General features: G+C 43.7%; 1 protein-coding gene across 3 annotated transcripts in view; it reads right to left on the reverse strand.

Moving 5' to 3' along the window:
• LOC141164504 (LON peptidase N-terminal domain and RING finger protein 1-like) overlaps positions 1 to 22,306 on the reverse strand; it is a 307,283-nt gene that overhangs the window by 246,702 nt on the left and 38,275 nt on the right. For all 3 annotated transcript variants that reach the window (XM_073649847.1, XM_073649848.1, XM_073649846.1), the window contains exons 5-10: positions 19,146 to 19,272; positions 12,036 to 12,138; positions 7,146 to 7,260; positions 6,940 to 7,061; positions 2,309 to 2,467; positions 1,158 to 1,470 (exon numbers count right to left, since the gene is read on the reverse strand). In XM_073649847.1, the coding sequence (XP_073505948.1) occupies positions 1,158 to 1,470; positions 2,309 to 2,467; positions 6,940 to 7,061; positions 7,146 to 7,260; positions 12,036 to 12,138; positions 19,146 to 19,272 (939 nt within the window). The remainder of the gene's footprint in view (positions 1 to 1,157; positions 1,471 to 2,308; positions 2,468 to 6,939; positions 7,062 to 7,145; positions 7,261 to 12,035; positions 12,139 to 19,145; positions 19,273 to 22,306) is intronic.

Raw genomic sequence — 22,306 nt, forward strand, 5'->3', positions numbered from 1 at the left:
GTGTGGATGTTATGAGATTGCACTGGGGGCGTGTTAATGTTCTGAGATTGCACTGGGGGCGTGTGGATGTTATGAGATTGCACTGGGGTCGTGTTGATGTTCTGAGATTGCACTGGGGGCGTGTGGATGTTATGAGATTGCACTGGGAGCGTGTTAATGTTCTGAGATTGCACTGGGGGCGTGTGGATGTTATGAGATTGCACTGGGGTCGTGTTGATGTTATGAGATTGCGCTGGGGGCGTGTGGATGTTATGAGATTGCACTGGGGTCGTGTTGATGTTCTGAGATTGCACTGGGGGCGTGTGGATGTTCTGAGATTGCGCTGGGGGCGTGTTAATGTTCTGAGATTGCGCTGGGGGCGTGTTGATGTTCTGAGATTGCGCTGGGGGCGTGTTAATGTTCTGAGATTGCGCTGGGGGCGTGTTGATGTTCTGAGATTGCGCTGGGGGCGTGTGGATGTTCTGAGATTGCGCTGGGGGCGTGTGGATGTTATGAGATTGCACTGGGGGCGTGTTAATGTTCTGAGATTGCACTGGGGGCGTGTTAATGTTCTGAGATTGCGCTGGGGGCGTGTTGATGTTATGAGATTGCGCTGGGGGCGTGTGGATGTTCTGAGATTGCACTGGGGGCGTGTGGATGTTCTGAGATTGCACTGGGGGCGTGTTGATGTTATGAGATTGCACTGGGGGCGTGTGGATGTTATGAGATTGCACTGGGGGCGTGTGGATGTTATGAGATTGCACTGGGGGCGTGTGGATGTTATGAGATTGCACTGGGGGGTGGGGGTTGTTGATGTTCTGAGATAGCACTGGGGGCGTGTGGATATTCTGAGATTGCAATGGGGGGTGTTGATGTTCTGAGATTGCACTGGGGAAGTGCCAATGCAATCTCAGAACATCAACATTTCCCCAATGCATCTCCAGGCTAATTTTCTTCAAAGCCAGATTTCTCAGTTCTAGCACATCGGATTACCGAAAGACTGGTATTGTTTTATTTATACCGCCATACTACTAGGTGCAGTAGTAAAATTGTCCCGACAGGCTCCCTTTAAATGGTGCAGGACTCAATTAAACTGATCAGCAAAAATCAGCACACCTGACTTCTTTTGAGCATGACCACCATAACACCGTACCATTTTTTCTGTTGTGAGCACTGACCTGTATGTCATCCTCTTTGGGAGGTGGGCTGGCATGATGCATGAAGATGCGGCGTGGAAGGCTTCCGATGTGCTGGGAGAAGCATTCCTCAATCTGCTGATACACCATGTCATGTAATCTCTGTACTTCCTGCAATTCCTCGCCCTCCAGCTTCTTGTCCACCAGGTACTCTATCTCCGCTTTGTGATATCCATCTAACAGGCCCCTTTGAAGAACCCGGAAACGTCTTCTGCCTTCTGTCTCCACCAATGACCGACCATCGGGTAAATAGTCCAAGTGCTGGATCTCCAGCATACACCCGTAGTCTGCAAAGCTGCACAAACCAACAATCATGGATGAAGGGTCAACAGTTGACAGTGAAAAATTAAACAGAACCTGTCACTTGTCAGAAATGTATAATTTGTTTTACCTAGTGTAAATACTTTATGTTCGCTGTGTTGGCAAGGCAGAAAAATTGAATGCTCGCTAATTTGTTAGCTGGTCGCTGGGTGGACTGCATCAGGAGATCAGTTTTTCCCAGAGAAGGAATTATCCAAAGTATAGAACCCCTTTAAAGAGGACCGGTCACTTGCCAAACATGTGTCATTTTTTTATCTGGTGTAATTGCCGCTGTTCTCCTGAATCCGGCGATGTTTTTCTTTTGTTCCTGCTCCTCTCCATTCCTGAGATATGGCCCCTTCTTCCCTGTATGTAAATCTAGTCTTTTCAACTAAGTGGGCGTGGTCATTAATTAGACTTCTATAAAGAGTTGTTGAAAGACTGGATTTACATACAGGGAAGAAGGGGCCATATCTCAGGAATAGAGAGGAGCAGAAACAAAAGAAAAACAATGCTGGATTCAGGAGAACAGCGGAATTCACATTGGGTAAAAAAAATGACATATGTATGGCAAATGACGGATCCCCCTTTAAAGGGGTTCTCCGCTTTGGACAATTCCTACTTGTCAAAACTGCTCTGTGACAAACTGATTACTAAGTCTTCCAATGTTGTCCTTGAAGTGAGCGCTACTGGCCAATGGACTCCTCATATGTGACAACTACTACTACTACTAGCCTAACTACAACTTTATACATATTGGTGGTGTTTGTGTTACTGTATGATGTAAGCTTTGGAAGAATATACCCAAGAAATATAGGATCGCTGATCAGTACCTTTTGCCGCTTTCATATAGACACATCCCAAAGCTCTTAGTCCCGGCTTCAAGGCAGCGGCGCATCATGAGGCGATAACGTGGTTCGAACACATGGAGAGGACAGGGGACTCCGGGGAAGGCCACGGTGCACACAAAGATTGGCACATGGCTAACCAGACTGAAACCAACCGTAATGAACAATAAGTCAGTAACTTTTATGTGGTCTGTTGCGAGAGCTTCCATCAGGAAACACCACATCATCCCGTCATTTACTGATGAAAGATTTTTCTAGTCACTAGAAAAACAGTATCGAGAATGAATTTTATTTCTAGTTTTACAGCTCTTATCCCTATTACTTGTATGGTGTTAAAGGGATTGTCCACTAATGGAAGACTCATTTCTCCCGCTCAGTGTCCTAAAAGATAAAAAACAACTGCATTGCTCCTCTCCTCCGAGCTGATCTGGTAGGTAAGAATGCTTTTTATATTTTATTTAGTACACTAGGGGCGTTCAAAATAGGTTGTCAATCCCTTTAAATAGGACCAGTGTCTTAATGATGTATTTTTTTTTTAAATTATGGAAATGCCGCTGTTCTCCTAAATCCGGCGATGTTTCTCTTTTTCTCCTGCGCCTCTCCGTTCCTGAGATATGGCCCCCTCTTCTCTATGTATAAATGTAATCTTGTTAGCCAAGTGGGTGTGGTGATTACCTGTTCTCTGAAGATCACGCCCTCTTGGCTTACAAGGCTATATTTACATGCAAAGAAAAGGGGGCCATATCTTAGGAATGGAGAGGTGCAGGAACAAAAGAAAGACATCGCCGGATTCAGGAGAACAGCGGCAATTACACCAGGTAAAATATTTTTATATGCGTGGCATTCATGCATGTACACTACCGTTCCATTTAAACCAAGTACACCAGCACCCTGTTCTCCCTGTGATCATACATTTATACATGTCATGGATAGGTGTTAAATATCCTTTAACCTGACACCAATTAACAGATAATTCTGCATTATGCAACCAAAATAAACTCAATAATTCTATCAGGGTTTACAAAAAAACATGCATTTTCCTGAAGAGGTGGCCCTAGGCAGAAGCCTCATTTGCCCAAATAGTATATCCAACATTAGAAGTAAGAGATTCAGAAAGGGAATTCATCATGCATTTCACACCAGAAAACTGGGGTAGAAAAGTTGCTAAATGAGCACATAAAAAAAAAATAATAAAAGAATAAAAAAAATGGGTGGAGCTTGGAAAAAGGGGTGTGGTCTAAACCGTCTGACAGATTCACTATAAAAAGGCGATTCAACTTGTGCCGAAAAGATCTGAGCCCATGACTAGCCCAAACTGCAGACTTCAGAGAGAAGTAATTTACATAGAGGTGAAGGAATCCTCATTTTTAGGCCTCGAAGGTCAGGACGAGCACATTAATTACGGCAGAATATCTAAGGGCAAATTTGTAATTCCACCTGCCGAGACTTTGTATCAGCGAAGTAATTACGGAAGGGCCCACAATTAATGATCTCTGTTATCCCGTTAAGCTGCTCTCGCTATAGTAATTATCTTTTCTTCAACCTCAATGTCTCATTCATTTTCGAGAAGGAAGGCGCAGATCGAAACACAATGGCTTTATGTGTGGCAGCGGCAAATTTTAATATTTCTGTCCATTTAATAAGGAACATCAAGTAGGGACCACATTTTAGTAAAAAAATAAATAAATTTTAGGCCGGTTTCACACGTATGATATTCATAGTGTGAGTGTTGACTGTGATGTCAGGATCGGCAGTAGGTTTCCTACTGGACTCACCGGCGTTATGTATACACCTGCTAAGCTGATCAGTTTGGGTCAGGACATACTGACTGGCTTAAAACATTTTGGAAAAAAAAGAAATGCACCTGTGTGCACAGTGCTTATTTAGCACTGTGTATAAGGCGATCGAGAAGGCAGAAACGGTAATAAACTGTCTCTGTCTTCTCTATGGGGATCCCTGCTCCAGCAGCTACTCGACCACATGCAGCTTCGCTACGATACAGCAATGCTTTAGAACGTCACTGCAGAGTTGGACGTTTAAAGTCTATGGGTGGTCCTGAAGAGGTTATGTATTTTATCAAGAAGGCAGAAACAGTAATGAACCATCTCTGTCTTCTCTATGGGTTCCCGCAGCTACTCGACCACGTGCAGCTTCGCTACGATGCAGCAATGCTTTAGAACCTCACTGCAGAGTGGGACGTTTAAAGTCTATGGGAGGTTCAGAAGATGTTATCTATTTTTGGGGGCCCTAAATGCATGTATTTGGAGCTAAAATCGTTTTTGCAATTAAGTTTCATTAAAAATGTTGAACCGTTCGGCCTCTTTCTTTCCCTGCACGTTCAACTTTGATGTGGTCTGCGGTCATAAAATCAGCTGAGAGGAGCTCAGAAAAAAAGAGATAAAAAAAAAAAAAATTACAAGCTCGCTGATGGATTATCAGTTAACTCATCCTGCAGCCAGCAATAGACAACGCATAACAGACGCTTTGGAAGGCAACCTATGCATTTGTATTATTGCAAAAATCAAGTTTTTAGCCCCAAATGCATTAAAATAAAAAATAAAAATTATCCTGAAAGGTGGTTAAGGGGTTCACTATATTGACCTGATGTTGATTTCCACATTTCACACTGACTCATCTGTTCTCTAAAACCACAAGGTCCTTTAATTACATGCAGATCCGTATACAGAAGGCAAGTTTTGGACCAGATGCGGGCCTCCACACCTGAATTAAAGGGAATCGGTCAGCAGTTTTTTGCAAAGTAATCTGAGGAGAGCATGAGGTTGGGGTTAAAACACAGATTTCAATGATGTGTCACATGTCAGGCTGTGTGCTGCTGTTTACTTGCATTTAAGGTTTTATCACCTGGTGATTATCATTGTCTGGACTACAGCTACTATGCTAGTGCGACTCCACCCCCACCTGTGATAAGCAGCTCACTGTCAAAAGACATTGTACATACAGAGCAGGGTGGGGGGCGGGGTTAGCTTCCTCAGCTCTGCTGCATTGCTAAATCTAAAAGCTCTGATTGTGTGAGAATGACTGAACCCAGTAAACTAAGTGATACATCGTTGGATTCAGCTTCTCTTTGCCTACATTATGCTGCTCTCAGATGAGGTAGCAAAAATCTGCTGATAGATTCCCTTTAAGCAGCGTGAAAAGCATATAGGAAGCTGTAGAGTTTGGGTCAGGAGATAATGTAAAATGAGATAAAATAGGTAATGTTACGCACTCGCCCGGACTGACTGGCATGAGCATGATTAGTGATCCCACTGGACCATGAACCGAGGAGTGCCTGGAGGGGCGTAACTAAGTATCAACTCGGTCCGACCAAAGTCACACGGCGGCTCAGTCGACTCAGTGAACCAGGGAGGAACCGAGCAGAGGGACCAGGTGCTACTCCAGGTCAGACCCCGGTCACATCTGTTGACCCACCCCGGGGAATGCAGGAACAGGCAGGTTAGGCTGGCATACAGACAGGTGGGTATTGGCAGGCACGGCTGGTATGCAGACAGGTGGGTATTGGCAGGCACGGCTGGTATGGAGACAGGTGGACACTGGCAGGCACGGCTGGCATGCAGACAGGTGGACACTGGCAGGTAGGAACACAAGCAGGATAGGGACCAGTACAGACTGGGACACAGGAACAGAGCCGCAGGTGCGGTAGACAAGCAGAGCAGAGAAAAACCCGCAGAGGTGGTAGTCAAGCAGAGCAGAGCAAAGCCCGCAGGTGCGGTGAACAAGCAGAGCAGAGCAAAAACCCCAGGTGCGGTAGACAAGCAGAGCAGAGCAAAACCCGCAGGTGCGGTGGACAAGCTGAGCAGAGTGAAACCGCAGGTGCGGTGGACAAGCAGAGCGGAGCAAAACCGCAGGTGCGGTGAACAAGCAGAACCAGATACACACAAGGTACTTACAATGAAGTAGCGAGTGTACACAAAACTCACAAACAGAAGTTCAGAGACAACGAGTTGGAGTTAGGTGCAGATTCAGACACTGCAGGAAAAGGGAAGGCTCGGACATAGAGAGAAACAGGTAACGGGCTAGGACACAATTCAGACAGGAACTGAACCAGGAATAAGATACAGGAACAAGCCTGGGAACTCAGCCCCCAGGGTGGCGGAGACAGACTAGAAGTCACAGATACAGTTAACAGGCCTGGGTATACAGCCCCCAGGGGCGGTAACAGACAAGATACAGGACGGGATCTGGCAACTCAGTTGCACAGAACACACCGAATGAAAGTTTTGCTCAGGCACCCCCTACTGGGTGGAGGGGGTTTAAGTATCCAGTGACTCACAGCAATAGGCTGGGGAGGCATTAGGAGTGCGCACACAGTAACTATAAGAATCAGGCAGTAGCCGCGCCGCCGCCCTAAGCAATCAGACAAGAGACACAGCAGGTACTGGAGCAAAGTGTGCAGCCTGGATTGATAGGCAAGATGGCGGTCTTGCATGGTGGGAGCTGGTAAGCCATGCCAGCACGCCGCAAGGGATGTTACAGGTAAAAGTGAGAGAAAAATATGTAAAAAAATAAATGGCTAACTTTTTAAGAACTACCAGTCTCGAAGGTATGGATGGTGGGTCACTTCAATTATTTATTGACCATAACGAACAACTTACTTGGACATTTCAGCAATTTCGGTAAGATGAACCTGCCTCCGGTCGGCCATCTCCGAAGGGAATATGGTGGTCATGAGATCCTGCAGGAGAGCAGTGATGGGATAAGACCCCAAACTCAGATACTGTGAAGGAGACCATTATACAATTAACAGGCTGTACAGTGCAGGTAGGGTGAGATGAACACCGATGAGAAATGTCCATGCTACCTCCCGTAAGCACTGCTTGCATAGTGGGCAGTATGGCTGGTGGTCCATACACCGTTCCAGGCATTCCCTACAGAAGGTATGTCCACAAGGGGTGGTCACCGGCTCTAAAAACATCCTGCAAAGAAGCAAAAAAACACCGGTAAATTTTGAAAGCTTTTCATTGCATATTTTGAGCAAATTGTGGAATGGAGCAATTCAGGCATCTCCATATTTATTTATTTTTGTATTACTTTTTGGCTTTTAACTTATGGGTCAAATAGTTTTACATGTTGATAGAATGGACTTTTTATTTTTTGGGGAGAGGAAGGGGGTGATTTTAAACCAGTATTTTTTCATTTTTTTTCTTTAAAAAACTTGTTAAATTCTTTTTAAAACTTTTTTGTTTTAGTTCGTGTAGGGAACTTGAACCTGCAGCCGCTTGATCGCTTGTGCTGTATACTGCAATATTACAGTATTATTTTGGATCATGCTCTCCCCTATAAATCCAAAGTGGTGGTGTAAATTTTTCACTCTTAGTTTCATTGCAGCCATTTGGTAAATTCTAAAAAGTTCATTTTTTTCCTCAATAAAGTACACTCTGCACCCTATATTGGCAGAAAAAAAAACAGAAATCTAGAAATCTTTGCAAATTTATTAAAAAAGAAAAACTGAAATATCACAATGTCATAAGTATTCAGACCCTTTGCTCAGTATTGAGTAGAAGCACCCTTTTGAGCTAGTACAGCCATGAGTCTTCTTGGGAATGATGCAATAAGTTTTTCACACCTGGATTTGGGAATCTTCTGCCATTCTTCCTTGCAGATCCTCTCCAGCTCCATCAGGTTGGATTGTGAACGTTGGTGGACAGCCATTTTCAGGTCTCTCCAGAGATGATCAATTGGGTTTAGGTCAGGGCTCTGGCTGGACCAGTCAAGAATGGTCACAGAGTTGTTCTGAAGCCACTCCTTTGTTATTTTAGATGTGTGCTTAGGGTCATTGTCTTGTTGGAAGGTGAACCTTCGGCCAAGTCTGAGGTCCAGAGCACTCTGGAAGAGGTTTTCATCCAGGATATCTCTGTACTTGACCGCATTCATGTTTCCTTCAATTGCAACCAGTCGTCCTGTCCCTGCAGCTGAAAAACACCCCCATAGCATGATGCTGCCCCCACCATGTTTCACTGTTGGGATTGTATTGGGCAGGTGATGAGCAGTGCCTGGTTTTCTCCACACATACCACTTAGAATTATCACCAAAAAGTTCTATCTTCGTCTCATCAGACCAGAGAATCTTATTTCTCATAGTCTGGGAGTCCTTCATGTGTTTTTGAGCAAACTATGCGGGCTTTCATATGTCTTGCACTGAGGAGAGGCTTCCATCAGACCACTCTGCCATAAAGGCCCGACTGGTGGAGGGCTGCAGTGATAGTTGACTTTGAGGAACTTTCTCCCATCTCCCTACTGCCTCTCTGGAGCTCAACCACAGTGATCTTGGGGTTCTTCTTTACCTCTCTCACCAAGGCTCTTCTCCCACGATTGCTCAGTTTGGCTGGACGGCCAGGTCTAGTAAGACTTCTGGTGGCCCCAAACTGCTTCCATTTAAGGATTATGCAGGTCACTGTGCTCTTAGGAACCTTGAATAATGCAGAAATTCTTTTGTAACCTTGGCCAGATCTGTGCCTTGCTACAATTCTGTCTCTGAGCTCCTTGGGCAGTTCCTTTGAGCTCATGATTCTCATTTGGTCTGACATGCATTGTGAGCTGTGAGGTCTTATATAGACAGGTGTGTGCCTTTCCAAATCAAGTCCTATCAGTTTAATTAAACACAGCTGGACTCCAATGACGGAGTAGAACCATCTCAAGGAGGATCACAAGGAAATGGACAGCATGTGACTTAAATATGAGTGTCTGAGCAAAGGGTCTGAATACTTATGACCATGTGATATTTCAGTTTTTATTTTTTAATAAATTTCTACATTTCTGTTTTTTACTTCAGTCAAGATGGGGTGCAGAGTGTACTTCAGTGAGAAAAAAAAGAACTTTTTAGAATTTACGAAATGGCTGCAATGAAATAAAGAGTGAAAAGTTTAAAGGGGTCTGAACACTTTCCGTACCCACTGTATATATTTGCATTTATTTTTTTTTTTCCTTACCCTCAAAATATATATATATATATATATATATATATATATATATATATATATATATATATATATATATATATATATATATATATATATATATATATATATATATATATATATATAATTTTATTTTTTTTTAATTTATTTACTTTTATTTATTTTATTATATATTTTTTTCTTTTCCTACCCTCCAGCATTGAGTCTACACCAGGTGTCTTATTCTCTTCAGGCTACCCAGTGGCACTATCCAAGTTGACAGGGTAGGCGGCTTAGAGCCACTGAGCTCATTGATTGGCTGCAGACAATAACAGACGGGGAAGACTCAATGCTGGACCAGGGGAGGGCAAGTAAAGCTCACATTGATTTTATTAAAACATAACTGTAGTTGGTGGACAGGGGGTTTCTGAAACGGAATAATCCCCCAAATCATCGTCACTCTACAATAGTGTCATGAAAGGGATGAGCTCCTGATTGGACAACCCACTCGGTTCTCTCTACTTAAATGCAACTGCTAATATTTCGCAGCGTCATATAAGTGGTTAACCAGCAGTGAGTGGAGCTAGCTCTAATTACTGCTGTTAGAGGCAAGTGCTGGCTGTATAATAACACAGCTGGGAATCATCGTGTATGGAGCAGGCTCAACTCCTGAACCTGCACCATTCACCTACAAAGGATATATTATTATGGTCTATGTCGGGAATAGGTTACTAAACCTCTGACACACCGTACTGATGTACTCAGGGCTCCAGCCAGGGGAGGCGGACAGCTCTCCAGCGCATTAATAGAGGAACTCAGGCCGCGAGATAATGTTTAAGAAATATGACTGATCTGTTTCATTTTATGGCGGATTTGGATTTTTGCAACAAAAAGACCATTTTTCTATTCAGTTTCCAGGGAAACATACCAGAAACTTTCCAAATCCTGCTAAATGTGCCTGCAAATAGACTGAAGGGTTGTCCTGCTGCTCTATAGACGAGGCAGAGAACATCGTGGAAATATGATGGGAGCGGAACTTAAAAAAACTTCACTCTATTAACCCTAGAAATGCTGCAAAATCAACTCTTTTATTTGCCATTGCTTATGAAATGCAGACATGTTCGGCATGGTGCTTTTATTTTCATACAGTACCAGTCAAAAGTCTGGCCAAATCTGTTCATACAATGGTTTCCCTTGTTCATATTGGAATCTGCACATTGTAAAATCAGACTGGAGGAAGCAAAACCACAAACAAACAAGTATGGAAACACAAAATAAATATATATAAAAGAATTTGGCTGCGTGCCCACTATGCGTTTTTCAAGCATTTTTGCCGCGGAATTTCCGCAGCTAAAACGCTTATTAAACGCTTGGTAATACGTGCCCCATGGTCCCCAATGATAATCCGCATGTGCTGTGCACATGCTGCGGAAATTTCCGCTGCGGATTATCACTGCGGAAAAATACGCAGCATGTCCATTAATTTTGCGGACACGCAGCGTAATTGCCGCCATTGACTTGCATTGAAATGCATATTATCCGTGTCAGCACATTTACACATACAGATATTATGCGATTCTATGTGCGGATGGTACCCGGGTCTGGAGAATAGGAGACTCTCATCCAGACCCGGGTACCATAGAACCTGTAAAAAAAAGAATTTAAAATAAAAAATAAAGATTATACTTACCTTCCAATGGCCCCCGGTCTTTTCTCCGCTCCGTCTGGTCTGTTGTATGGGTCGCAGTGGTGTGAAAGGACCTGCCATGACGTCATTTAGTCATGTGACAGGTCACGCGACCGCTGACGTCGGCGGTCGCATGACCTGTCACATGACTCAATGACGTCATGGCAGGTCCTTTCACAACCCCACGACCCATACCACAGACCAGACAGAGCAGAGAAAATACCGGGGCCATCAGAAGGTAAGTATAGTCTGTATTTTTATTTTTTACCATTCTTATTCTTTTTTTTAACTATTACTTGGTCACACTATATAAATCCATGCCGGTTGCATGGATTTATATAGTGTGACCAAGTTGTCAAGCACTTTTCCAAGTGATGCTAAAATCGCTTGGAAAAGCGCTTGATAACCCGCATGCAAAAACGCTTGACAAACGCTTCTACCTGGCAGGAAAAATATGCAGCATTTCTGCATCGTGGGCACTTAGCCTTTGGGTTAATTCTTAAATTCTTCATAGTTAACCCCTGTGCTGGTTTCTTTTACACGCGTTTCCGTGTGTTCTCTCGTGGTTTTGCTGCCTTCAGTCTGAATCTACAATGAGCATATTCCATTAAGAATAAGGAAAAGTATTGCATGAACAGGTGTGTTCAAACTTTTCACTGGTACTGTACTTTTTTTAATTGGCACATTTATACAGCACTCGTACCAATGATACCAAATGGAGTATTTCACATGCCCGTGATTACCGAGTGGTCCACGAAAAATTGTAGAGGCTTCTAAAAGACACATGAGGCAAAGCCATCCCGCGGCGCCCAGGATATTCCGAGACTGGCATGGAAATGCTCCAAAGAATGGCAAAAGTGACATAAGAAGTGAATATCCTTTATTTAGTTGTTTTTTTTTTAAAGAGCTGCTGAAGTCTGCAAGAAAGTCAGCAGCAAGATCCGTAGGAATTGTGGACACTTGCGAATTTGCTGAGAAAACTGACACCCAGCATAGATTTTTGTTCACGATTCTCTCGTCTACAGGAATAAATCTGAGAATTCGGTATACTTAGTACAAAAATACTGAAATTTTACTTTATTTCCTTATTTAATCTCTTAATAACTCACCGAATACACAGAGAACATTCTACATCCGAGAGGCTCAAGACGTCTTTCAGCACCGGATCTGGTGGGAGGCAAACTGTGTCATTCTCCTCATCCTCCTGAGCGTCTGCAAAACATATTCGGGGACATGACATCTTCTCCATATATCAGTAGTCTGTAATTTGCTGAGTTCTGACTGTGGAGCCAATTTACATTAGCGGTAAAGCTTCCTATATCATCAATATGTCATCAATGGGCGGTCCGACGCTCAGCACCCCGACTGATCTGATGTTGATGGCCTGTGCTAAAATAGCTTTAAATCTTTAAGTATGTCCTTATTTTAATAACATCTTTAAAGAAGGAAACAGGGTCAGCATCACCTATTGGAGGTAGCCATCCTATAAGTCAATATCAACCCCAGAGCCTTACTAAATGACCTAGGATTAAAGCCAAACCAGAATCTCCATTTGCAGACAACAGTTTTGGGGATCTTGCCCCTCATCAGTGCAAAGCAGGACACTGGTTAGCTGGATGAAAGGCCTTTGATGAGGGAATAGTCAGAAGAAAGTCACACAAGCACAGAGAGATGTGACCCCTCTATTTATGGGCCAAATATTATGTAGGATAGGATATAAAGGATATAAAGTCAAACCAGAATCTCCATTTGCAGACAGCTGTTTTGGGGATCTTGCCGCTCATCAGTGAAAAGCAGGACACTGGTTATCTGGATGAAAGGCCTTTCTTGAGTCAGAAGATAGTCACACAAGCACAGAGGTGTGACCCCACATTTTTTGGGCCAAATATTATGTATGGCCCAACCAGGAATGGTGACACGGCAAAGGGAATGAAAAGGAAAAAAGTAATGTCTCCACTTACTATTAGGCCTCATCTTATAAGTCGAGATCAACCCCAGAGTCTTACCACATGAAATAGGATATCAAGTCAAACCAGAATCTCCATTTGGAGACAACTGTTTTGGGAATCTTGCCACTCATCAGTGCACAGCAGGATACTGCTTAGCTGGATGAAAGGCCTTTGATGAGGGGGTCTTAGGAGTAAAGTTTCTACCTACAAAAGATCGCCAAGCTGGTGTATGGAGACATATAGGCCATGCGATGCTCCCTACAGCAGCTTGGCATAAGCCTTAGACATCCGTAGAAAGCCTTTCACCCAGCCAACTAGTATTCTACTTTGCACTGATGAGGGGCAAAATCACAGAAACAGCTGTCTACAAATGGAGATTCAGGTTTGGCTTTATATCCTAACTCATGTGGTTAGGCTCTGGAGTTCATATCAACTTATAGGATTACTACCTCCAATAGGTGGTGCTAACCCTGTTCTCTTCCTCTTTGAAAATTAAATTTAAATATGTTTTTTGGGGGCATCCGAAAAGGTTTAAACCCATTTATGTAGCATCTTCAAAAAGAAAGAGAACAGGGTCAACCCCACTTATTGGAGATAGCAATCATTAGCAATCCTATAACTCGATATCAACCCCTGAGCCTTATCACAAGACCTAGGATATAAAGCCAAACAAGAATCTCCATTTGCAGATCCTGTTTAGGGGATCTAGCCCCTCGTCAGTGCAAAGTAGGACACTGGTTAACTGGGTGAGAGGCCTTTGACAAAGGTCTAAGCAGTATGCCAAGTTGATGTAGGGAGAATTGAATGGCTTCTACATCTCTCTACACCAGCTCAGTAGTCTTATATCTTTCATCGAAGGTCTCTCACCCAACTAACCAGTCTTCTACTTTGCATTGATGAGGAGCAAGATCCCAGAAACAGCTGTCTGCAAATAGAGATTCAGGCTTGGCTTTATATCCTAAGTTATGCGGTAAGGTTCATTAAATGGTCCACATAGAATAAAAGGATTGCTACATCCAATTCGTGGCACTAGCGAGCCTCTTCTCTTTCTTTGTGAAGAAGCTGTATGCATATTTTATTTCCCATGTAGCACTGGCCTTTAAGACACCCAAGTTCTAACAGGATACTGCTTGAATTAGATATCCATCCATATAAAAATAAATTATAATATATTGCAGTTTCTGTATTGACCACCAGATGTCGGTATAAACAGGGCACAAACACCACATGGTGCTTTACAGCCTACAGTAAAACTGTCATTATCTCAATATCACTGGAGGAGCGTTAAAAAGGAAGGAGTCATCTCCTCAAAGACAAGGGCAGCATATTGCTGGGATATGAGGGCAATGTTCTGCTGGGACCACTTAGATTATAAATTTCGATTTTGATACAATTTTTTTTTTTTTTTTTACATATAGCAATAGTTGCGCAGTTAGGAACCGCCAAATAATCACTTCCCGAGGGGGAGTAAGATATGAAATATGAGAAGCAGGAGGACGGCTTGTACGCAGCAGTGTATCATGTAGATCTTTTTATCCATTTTATGGCCTGGAGACAATAGGAGCAGACGCAGAACCGCCATGACTCATCTCTCTGAGCATTTACGGACATGAAATGAATGAGGCGATGGGAGACAGAAATAAGAGGGCAAAGCGCTAATAGGATTTCAAGAGGAGACGATTCCAGATGAAGTATGGCAGAAAGTCGTGGGTGGTCTGGCATCACATCAGAGCGCCCGTATATTGTGTACAATGTATTGGGGTCTCCTCAATATCCCTTAACAGACCAAACTGGGAGAAAGAAAAAAAAAAAGGATTGGGCAACTCCGGATCGTTTTTTTTCCCCAAGGTAAAAGCCATAAAAGAGGTGTTTCGCAGGGGTTTACTCCCCTCTCCCCATTAAAAACATTTGCACACAAGTCCAAGATGGGTGAGTTTTCCTATGAAGGGGGGAGGGAATGGCAAACATAACAGCAGAGCAAGCATTCGCCCAACAGCAATCAAAGGCCAAAGGTTTTTTTTTTTGAGGTTGTCAGAAATTTTCAAGTGGAAAAAGTTATTGGAGGTCTTTTTTGTTTCCTAAACAGTTTTTATTTTTTTGCAGCCTTCTGAAAGTGCCTAGTTTGGAGCGGACGTTTTAATAGACAGATACAACTTTCTAATATACGTTGTGTTTTCCTCAGTATTGTGACCATCTTTGCTGTCAGTGACTGGGATCTAAGCGTTAAGGTTTCTCCTTGCAGAGAGTGGCAAGCCAGGGCTGGCATGTCAGAGTGAGGAGACTTTTAGGCCATGCATGTTTCTCTGGGAAATTAAAATATGCAAATTGCCTCTTCAGAGTGAAGGAGGACTTGAACTCTATAGAACGAAGATTTATTCCAGCGTCAGGATTTACTAATGACTAAGGACAAAAGGCTAAAGCATTTATACATGAATTCGGGTGAGGTTGTGACCTAAGGTGATGTTTTTACATTTTTTCTACTAATAAAGTTCTACATTTTTATTAAATCCTGACGCTGGAATAAATCTTTGTTCCTTGGATCTCGGCCGCACAGCTGATTCCGTGCCTCGGATTGCCTTGTGGGTGAGTTGACAATATCTCTTTGTATAGTGACTTGAACTCTATCTCCACCTATTGGAAGTAGCAATCTTACAAGTCAATATCGAGCCTTTAACAAGCCTTTCCAGATGACTTAGGATTAGTGATGAGCGAGTATGTTCTGTTAACCCTTTCGCTGAGTATGCTTGGGCCGAGCACCGAGTAGTTACAGCTGCTCAGTGTTATGTTTGAATCACTCCCGTGTGCATGATTTGCGACTGTTTGACAGATTTAATACATGTGAGGAATGTCTATTTCTTACACATTCCTCACATGCCAGCGCCAGAGACCAATCAGCGATTTTTAACACCATGCGGATACTGTGGGGACATCAGCGGCTAGGGTGTGAAGGGAGGACCGGGGAGCGGCGCTGCGGGTCGGGATACTTCTGCTGCGAGCAGTCGCTCATGTCCCGGGTTCTCGCAGCGGAAGTAGCCGCACAGGCAGCGCCGCTGACATCCATGCGGCTAGGGTGTCAAGGGAGGATCGGGGAGCGGCGCTGACATCCAATTGGTCGTGGCCGCTATTTAAATGTGCCGCACAAAATCGGTGATTGGTCGCGGTCTTGGCCCACGACCAATCACTGATCTTGCCGCAAAAGTTAAACACTACTGTGCTGATTGGTCGCGGACGCTGCCCGCGACCAATCACCAATTTGGGCGCCAAATTTAAATATCGGCCGCGACCAATCACCGATCTTGGCTCCACATTTAAACACCGCTGTGCTGATTGGTCGCGGACTCTATTTAAATATGGCGCCAAAATCGGTGATTGGTCGCGCCCAGTGTCGGCGACCAATCAGCACAGCGGTGTTTAAATGCGGAGCCAAGATCGGTGATTGGTCGCGGCCGATATTTAAATTTGGCGCCCAAATCGGTGATTGGTCGCGGGCAGCGTCCGCGACCAATCAGCACAGTAGTGTTTAACTTTTGCGGCAAGATCAGTGATTGGTCGGGTCCGAAGACCACGACCAATCATCGAATCGTCTTGGTGAGGACCGGGGAGCGGCTCTGCCTGTGCGGGTACTTCCGCAGCGAGAACCCGGGACATGAGCGGGCGCTCGCAGCAGAAGTATCCCGACCCGCAGCGCCGCTCCCCGGTCCTCCCTTCCGCATGGAGGTCAGCAACGCCGGCGGTCCTTCCGCTGCTACCGGCCGGGAGATGAGCGCCTCGCGCCGCTCATCTCCCGGCTGCATCTCCGTCCCGCAGATGGGTCCGGCGGTCGGGGTCCTTCTGCTGCTAGCGGCCGGGAGATGAGCGCCTCGCGCCGGTCATCTCCCGGCTGCATCGTCGCTGAGCTCCGTCCCGCAGATGAGCCGCTTTTTTCAGAAATCCCGCGGCGCTGATTGGCCGCTGCCGGACCAATGAGTGACGCGGGATTTCCAGGACAGACAGACGGGATAAGACAATTATATAGTAGATGAATAAGCGCTATTCATATAAAACTGGGAAAATCTAAGAGTAGGCTTTCTGTGTGCTGTCATACGACACTTTATTAAAGAAATATCTTCAAATCATCCTTTAGAGGAGAATGGTGGTCCCCAGACTATACACTTTGTGTTCCAGTCCTGATAATTGGGGGGGGGGGGGGGGAGAATTTTTCCGCCAGCTCTGTATCCATGTCCATGGATAACTTGCCCGGGGTGTGGTGTTTAGTGTATGGGTGAGCCAGTTAGTGACTGTCCATGTGAAAGAATTATACTTCTCCCTTGGTGACAGTCTGTGATTGGTAACCAATACAGCCAGTAAGGGGTTAAAAGAAGGCAACGCTGGGGGCGGTCTGTGTCAGATTAACAGCATTTTCTACCTGAACCTGCCCCTGCCGTCCCACCCGTAGGTTATGGTCATTGTCACGGCTTATATTGAGTCTTGAAGGGTTGTCCTCCAGTTAAAAAAAAGAATGTATCCGCTAGATAAATTTGGTGTCCGACCACTGGGACCCGCACCGATTGGCGTAATAAAGAATTTTTATCCCCAGTTACAAAAAAAGAGCTGCAGGTTGGACCCCCGACCAAAACGCTATTCATTCTCTATGGGGGTGCTGAAAAAAGCAGAGCGCAGCCCAATAGGGAATTTATAGAAAGTGGTGGTCATACATGAGAACTGACGCTCCTTTCATATGGGGATACAAAGTGCTTTGTTCTGTCAATCAGTAGAGATCCCAGTCATCACACCCCCAAAAAGTTATCATCTGTCTAATGGATAGGTGATGCTTCTTTTCACCGGATAACCCCTTAAAGTCTACCCTACACTTTAAAGCGAGTCTTTCCTCTTAAACTGACACTATAAGCTAAGCACATAGCCTTTTAGGGGATGTAGCTCTTATAAAAATTGCACCTGTAGTGCTCTAATTGCCGCCTCCATTCCGTAGATACTGAAGTTTGATAAAACATGCCAATTAGTGTGCTTGGTGCACCCAGGGTGTAGCCAAGAGTCTTGGTGCTCTGCTCAACCCACTGATTTTGGATGTCCCTGCCTCTCTCACTTCTGATTCAGCTGTAGACAGTGCTTGCTCCAAACAAGGCAGCGCTGCCAATCATCAGTGATGTAGGCAGGAACAGGCAAAACCAGTGGGCGGAGCAGAGCACGGAGCCTCTTGGCTACACCAAAGGTGCACTGAGCACCCTAATTAGCATGTTTGATTAAACGTCAGTTTCTGCAGGGATTAGATCACTAAAGGGACTACAAACCCCACAAGGCTGTGTCTTTAGCTTATAGGGTCAGTTTGGGCTGACAACTCTTTTAAGAGAGCTGTCGGACACATTTTTCATTTGGATGACAACTATTCTGCATGTAAAAATGTATTGGGAATATTAAAATACAACATGCCTGATTCTTCTTTTCCCAGATATCTGCTGTCTAGGGAAAGTTAGGACACAACTTAATTAGTAGGTTGAACTTTTGTGTATGGACACCTTTCCTTTAGGCCGACAATTAGGAGTTGAAAATGTGGTTTTACATGGCACACACTTAAAGAGAATCAGAAAACGAACTTTCTTTAATTCAGGTTTTTGTGTTAAATGTCTTTTTTTTTTTTTTTTTAAATTGTAATTTTTTTCCCTTATCATAATTTTTATTAAAAATAAAAATGTTGCAATTTTACCACTAGCCACCGGGGAAGTTTTAGACTCTAACTTCCTGTTTTTTTCAGGGAATTGACATGTACATTAGCCACAATGAACAAATCCCGCCATCTTTTGTACTGAAGCATCTAATGAGCGTGTGCAAAGGTCATTGTGAAGGGAGGGGGAGGAGGTCAGCTGTGACATTGTCTAATGTGATTCGTGGATCCTGTGTTATCAGCTGTGTATAAAATGTTTAACCTGTCAATGTAACCCTGCCTCTGATGATAATGAGACTGCTGAAAACTCTTCCTGAAAGGAAAGGAGGTATGAATCTAAGAAAAAACAAAAAAAAGCCCCAGGGGCCAGTGTGAAAATCGTAAGATTGCAAATATGGGACTTTTTCTAATAAAGATTGTGATATGAAAAAAAAAGAAACATGGTAAAAAAAAAAAAAAAAAAAAAAAAAAAGACATGTAACGCAAAAAAATGATTTAAAACAATAGATAATTTTCTGATTATAGATTCTCTTTAATACTTGCCGTGATAAATGACCCTATATTGCTTTCCATTTCCATGCAGTACTGACCTGTCAATCTCAAATGCTTACCTTTTCCTTCCTTGTCTGGTAGGGATGACCCGTCCATCTCCTTCCTCTTCCTTTGCTCTTGATATAAGGCAGTCGCTGACTGATAACAAGGCAGGGCAAATGGGGGAATCCTCTCGTCTCCATCACCCTGAGGGGCAAATACAAGGGAACCTCACAATACAGCTCCATGATACATAAAAACTGAGATTCATATGGAACAACCATATCATATATCCCCAGAAATTCACTTACAGGTTGGCAAGCATAAAGGAATCACGTGGAGGGCTGCGTTGTCCCCCTTCCATTAAAAAAAAGCCCCAAAATCAGGACAAAAGTGACCATACACAAGAGATAGCTGTCGGCCAAATCTAGCTACCCTGACTCCCCCGTACACAGTAACGCTATTAGGCGATGCCCAAACACACTCATGTTAGAAAAATTGGAGGTTTCCTTATAAAAAAATTTATAAGGAAATATTTTGGCCACCATACTTTCCAATCACATCTACTACACACTAGAAAAGCCTAGCAGGTGAGTTTAAAGGGATCTTTCGGCAGGTTTTTGCTTTGTAATCTGAAAGCAGCATGATGTAGAGGTAGAGACCCTGATTCCAGTGATGTATCACTTAGTTCAGTGGGTGCAGCAGTCGTGATAGAATTACAGTTTTCTCTGCCGATCTCGGAATGCTGAGCTGTGTATAACTCCGCCCACACCACCGATTGGCTGCTCTGTGTAGAGGTGGGGGCGCGGTTGGACCAAGAGGCACCTAGTCCTGTAATGATAATCTCCTGCTGATAAAACACTGATTTTATTGAAACAGCAAAACACAGCCTAGTAAATGATACAATCGGTGGAATCAGAGTCTCATCCCCTACATCATGCCACTCTCAGATTACATAACAAAAATCTGGTGAAAGATTCCCTTTAAGGCAAGGCGAAGTGATTTCTTAAGGGTTAATTTAGAGGAACAGATTATCGTTTAAACGATGTGATCGTAACTCACGGTGTCAAAAAAGGGTTTATACAGGAAGAGAACAGTGAATGGTATGGTTGAACAGCGATCATTCCACTTTTCGTTTTTCGCCGGTACAATCGTTGAACAAGCAAGCAATCTCCATTTACAAAACACAATAGATTAACGAGATTTTTGTCGCTCACCTATAAGATGTCATGCACGATGAATGAGTGTTTTTTGGACATAAAACACAATTGCAAATTTATAGCAATTTACAGGCCCTCTTTAAAAAACACTCTCGTAAATGTGTATATTAAAAATCCCACAGATCGAATATTACTTACAGCTGAGGGTTTTGGCCAAATTGAACTTTCATGTGTATAGACACCATAAGGCTGTGTGTTCACTGTGTGGAACCTTTTGTCCCTGGTGTACCCTTACTCCTAAAGTTCAATGTGTGACCCTTACACGATCACATTGCCTATAGGGTCCCATTTCTGGCATACACACCTATGTGGAAAACAGGGGTTCCCAGATCTCAATCAAGACCAGCGAGAAGGAGAATGAATAGACAGATGACCTCACATGTCCACAGCTCTCTCCATTCACTTTTATTGATGTAATCCATCAGACATTTGTGGCGTATCCTGTGGAGTTCATTTACCAATGATAGTACAAAGGAAAAGTGTAGGATTACCCATGAAAGCATTTTTTTTTTCTTTTTGCACTAGTTTTAATAAATCTTCTCCACCGAGTTGTGTGTCTATCCATAACGCTACATAAAACCTCCATAGATATCAATAAGAAGCATCAAGCTGATACGTGCATTTTTCTCTAAGCTAATTCTGCATTTACTCTGTAAAATCACAGAAACCTCTATACTAATTCCGGATTAGCAGGAAGTATACACAGGAGTACAATCATTCATACACTAGGGGGCCCCCCAGCATTGGTTAGTCAAAGAAATCACTTCTGAGAATCCTCGTTCTGCAGTAGGATGAGAACATATCATTAAAAATATATTATTATATATATATATCATCGGGTATTCTAGAATATGTATGCGGCCGACCGGGCGCAATCAGCAGAGCGGTGTTTAAATTTGGCGCCAAAATCGCTGATTGGTCGAGGCCGGCAACCGTGACCAATCAGTAAAGCGGTGTTAAAATTTGGCGCCTATATTGCAGATTGGTCACAGCCGGCGGCCGCAACCAATCAGCAGAGCGGTATTTAAATTTGTCGCCAATAATGCTGGTTATTCGTGACCGGTAACCGCGACCAATGAGCAGAGCGGTGTTTAAATATGGCGCCAATATCGCTGATTGGTCACGACTAATCAGCAGAGCGTTGTTTAAATTTGTCAACAAAATTGCTGATTGGTCACGGAGGCCGGCCGCGAACAATCAGTAGAGCGGGGTTTAAATTTGCCGCCCATATCGCTGGCAGCCGCGACCAATCAGCAGAGCGTAAATTTGGCGCCAATCTCGCTGATTGGTCGCATCTGCCGTCAGCGACCAATCAGAGGAGCGTTGTTTAAATTTGGCGCCAATCTCGCTGCACCTTGTCTGTTTTTTAACAATTTTGAGATATTTAATAAAATAATTTTTTATTTGAATCAATATATGTCACTTCTAGTTATCTCCAGGAAATATACCCAACTTATACTTTTGAGGTACAGATTAGGAGATCTAAACACAGCCTTAGTTGCAGAATAAGTAACATTAAAGAGTAACTAAATTTATTTTTTTAATAAGTTTGTCCAGCATGGAAAGTTATGAAACTTTGCAAATCACTTTATGTGATTGGTCTTTATTAGTGATGGGTGAATCCGAACACTAAAGTTCGAGGTCCGTACCGAGCACCTACTTTTATTACAGGTGACAATGAAGCCATTGTCACCTATAATAAAAATAAAATAAACCAACCTCATCCTCACCTTTCCGACGTAAAGAATAGACTCCATGTGTCCCACGACATGTCCAGCTCTGCTACATCTAGATGACAGGCTGGATCGTAGCTGGACGCGACCATCCAGCCTGCCATCCTGCAGAGACACTGAGGAGCGCAAGCATGCTTGCGCTCCTCAGTGACTCGCGGTGCCGTCAATAAGCTGAGCCGGGTTCACATCACATGAACTCAGTTCAACTCAATGACATCAGCGTGAGCGGGGGAAAGTTCTCACCACGCATGTGCTGAACTCATTTGCCAGCAATGAGCGTCAGTGTAT

Source organism: Phyllobates terribilis, unplaced genomic scaffold (genome assembly GCF_046119375.1).
Source record: "Phyllobates terribilis strain yellow unplaced genomic scaffold, ASM4611937v1 Scaffold_10__3_contigs__length_209671492, whole genome shotgun sequence".
NCBI lineage: Eukaryota > Metazoa > Chordata > Amphibia > Anura > Dendrobatidae > Phyllobates > Phyllobates terribilis.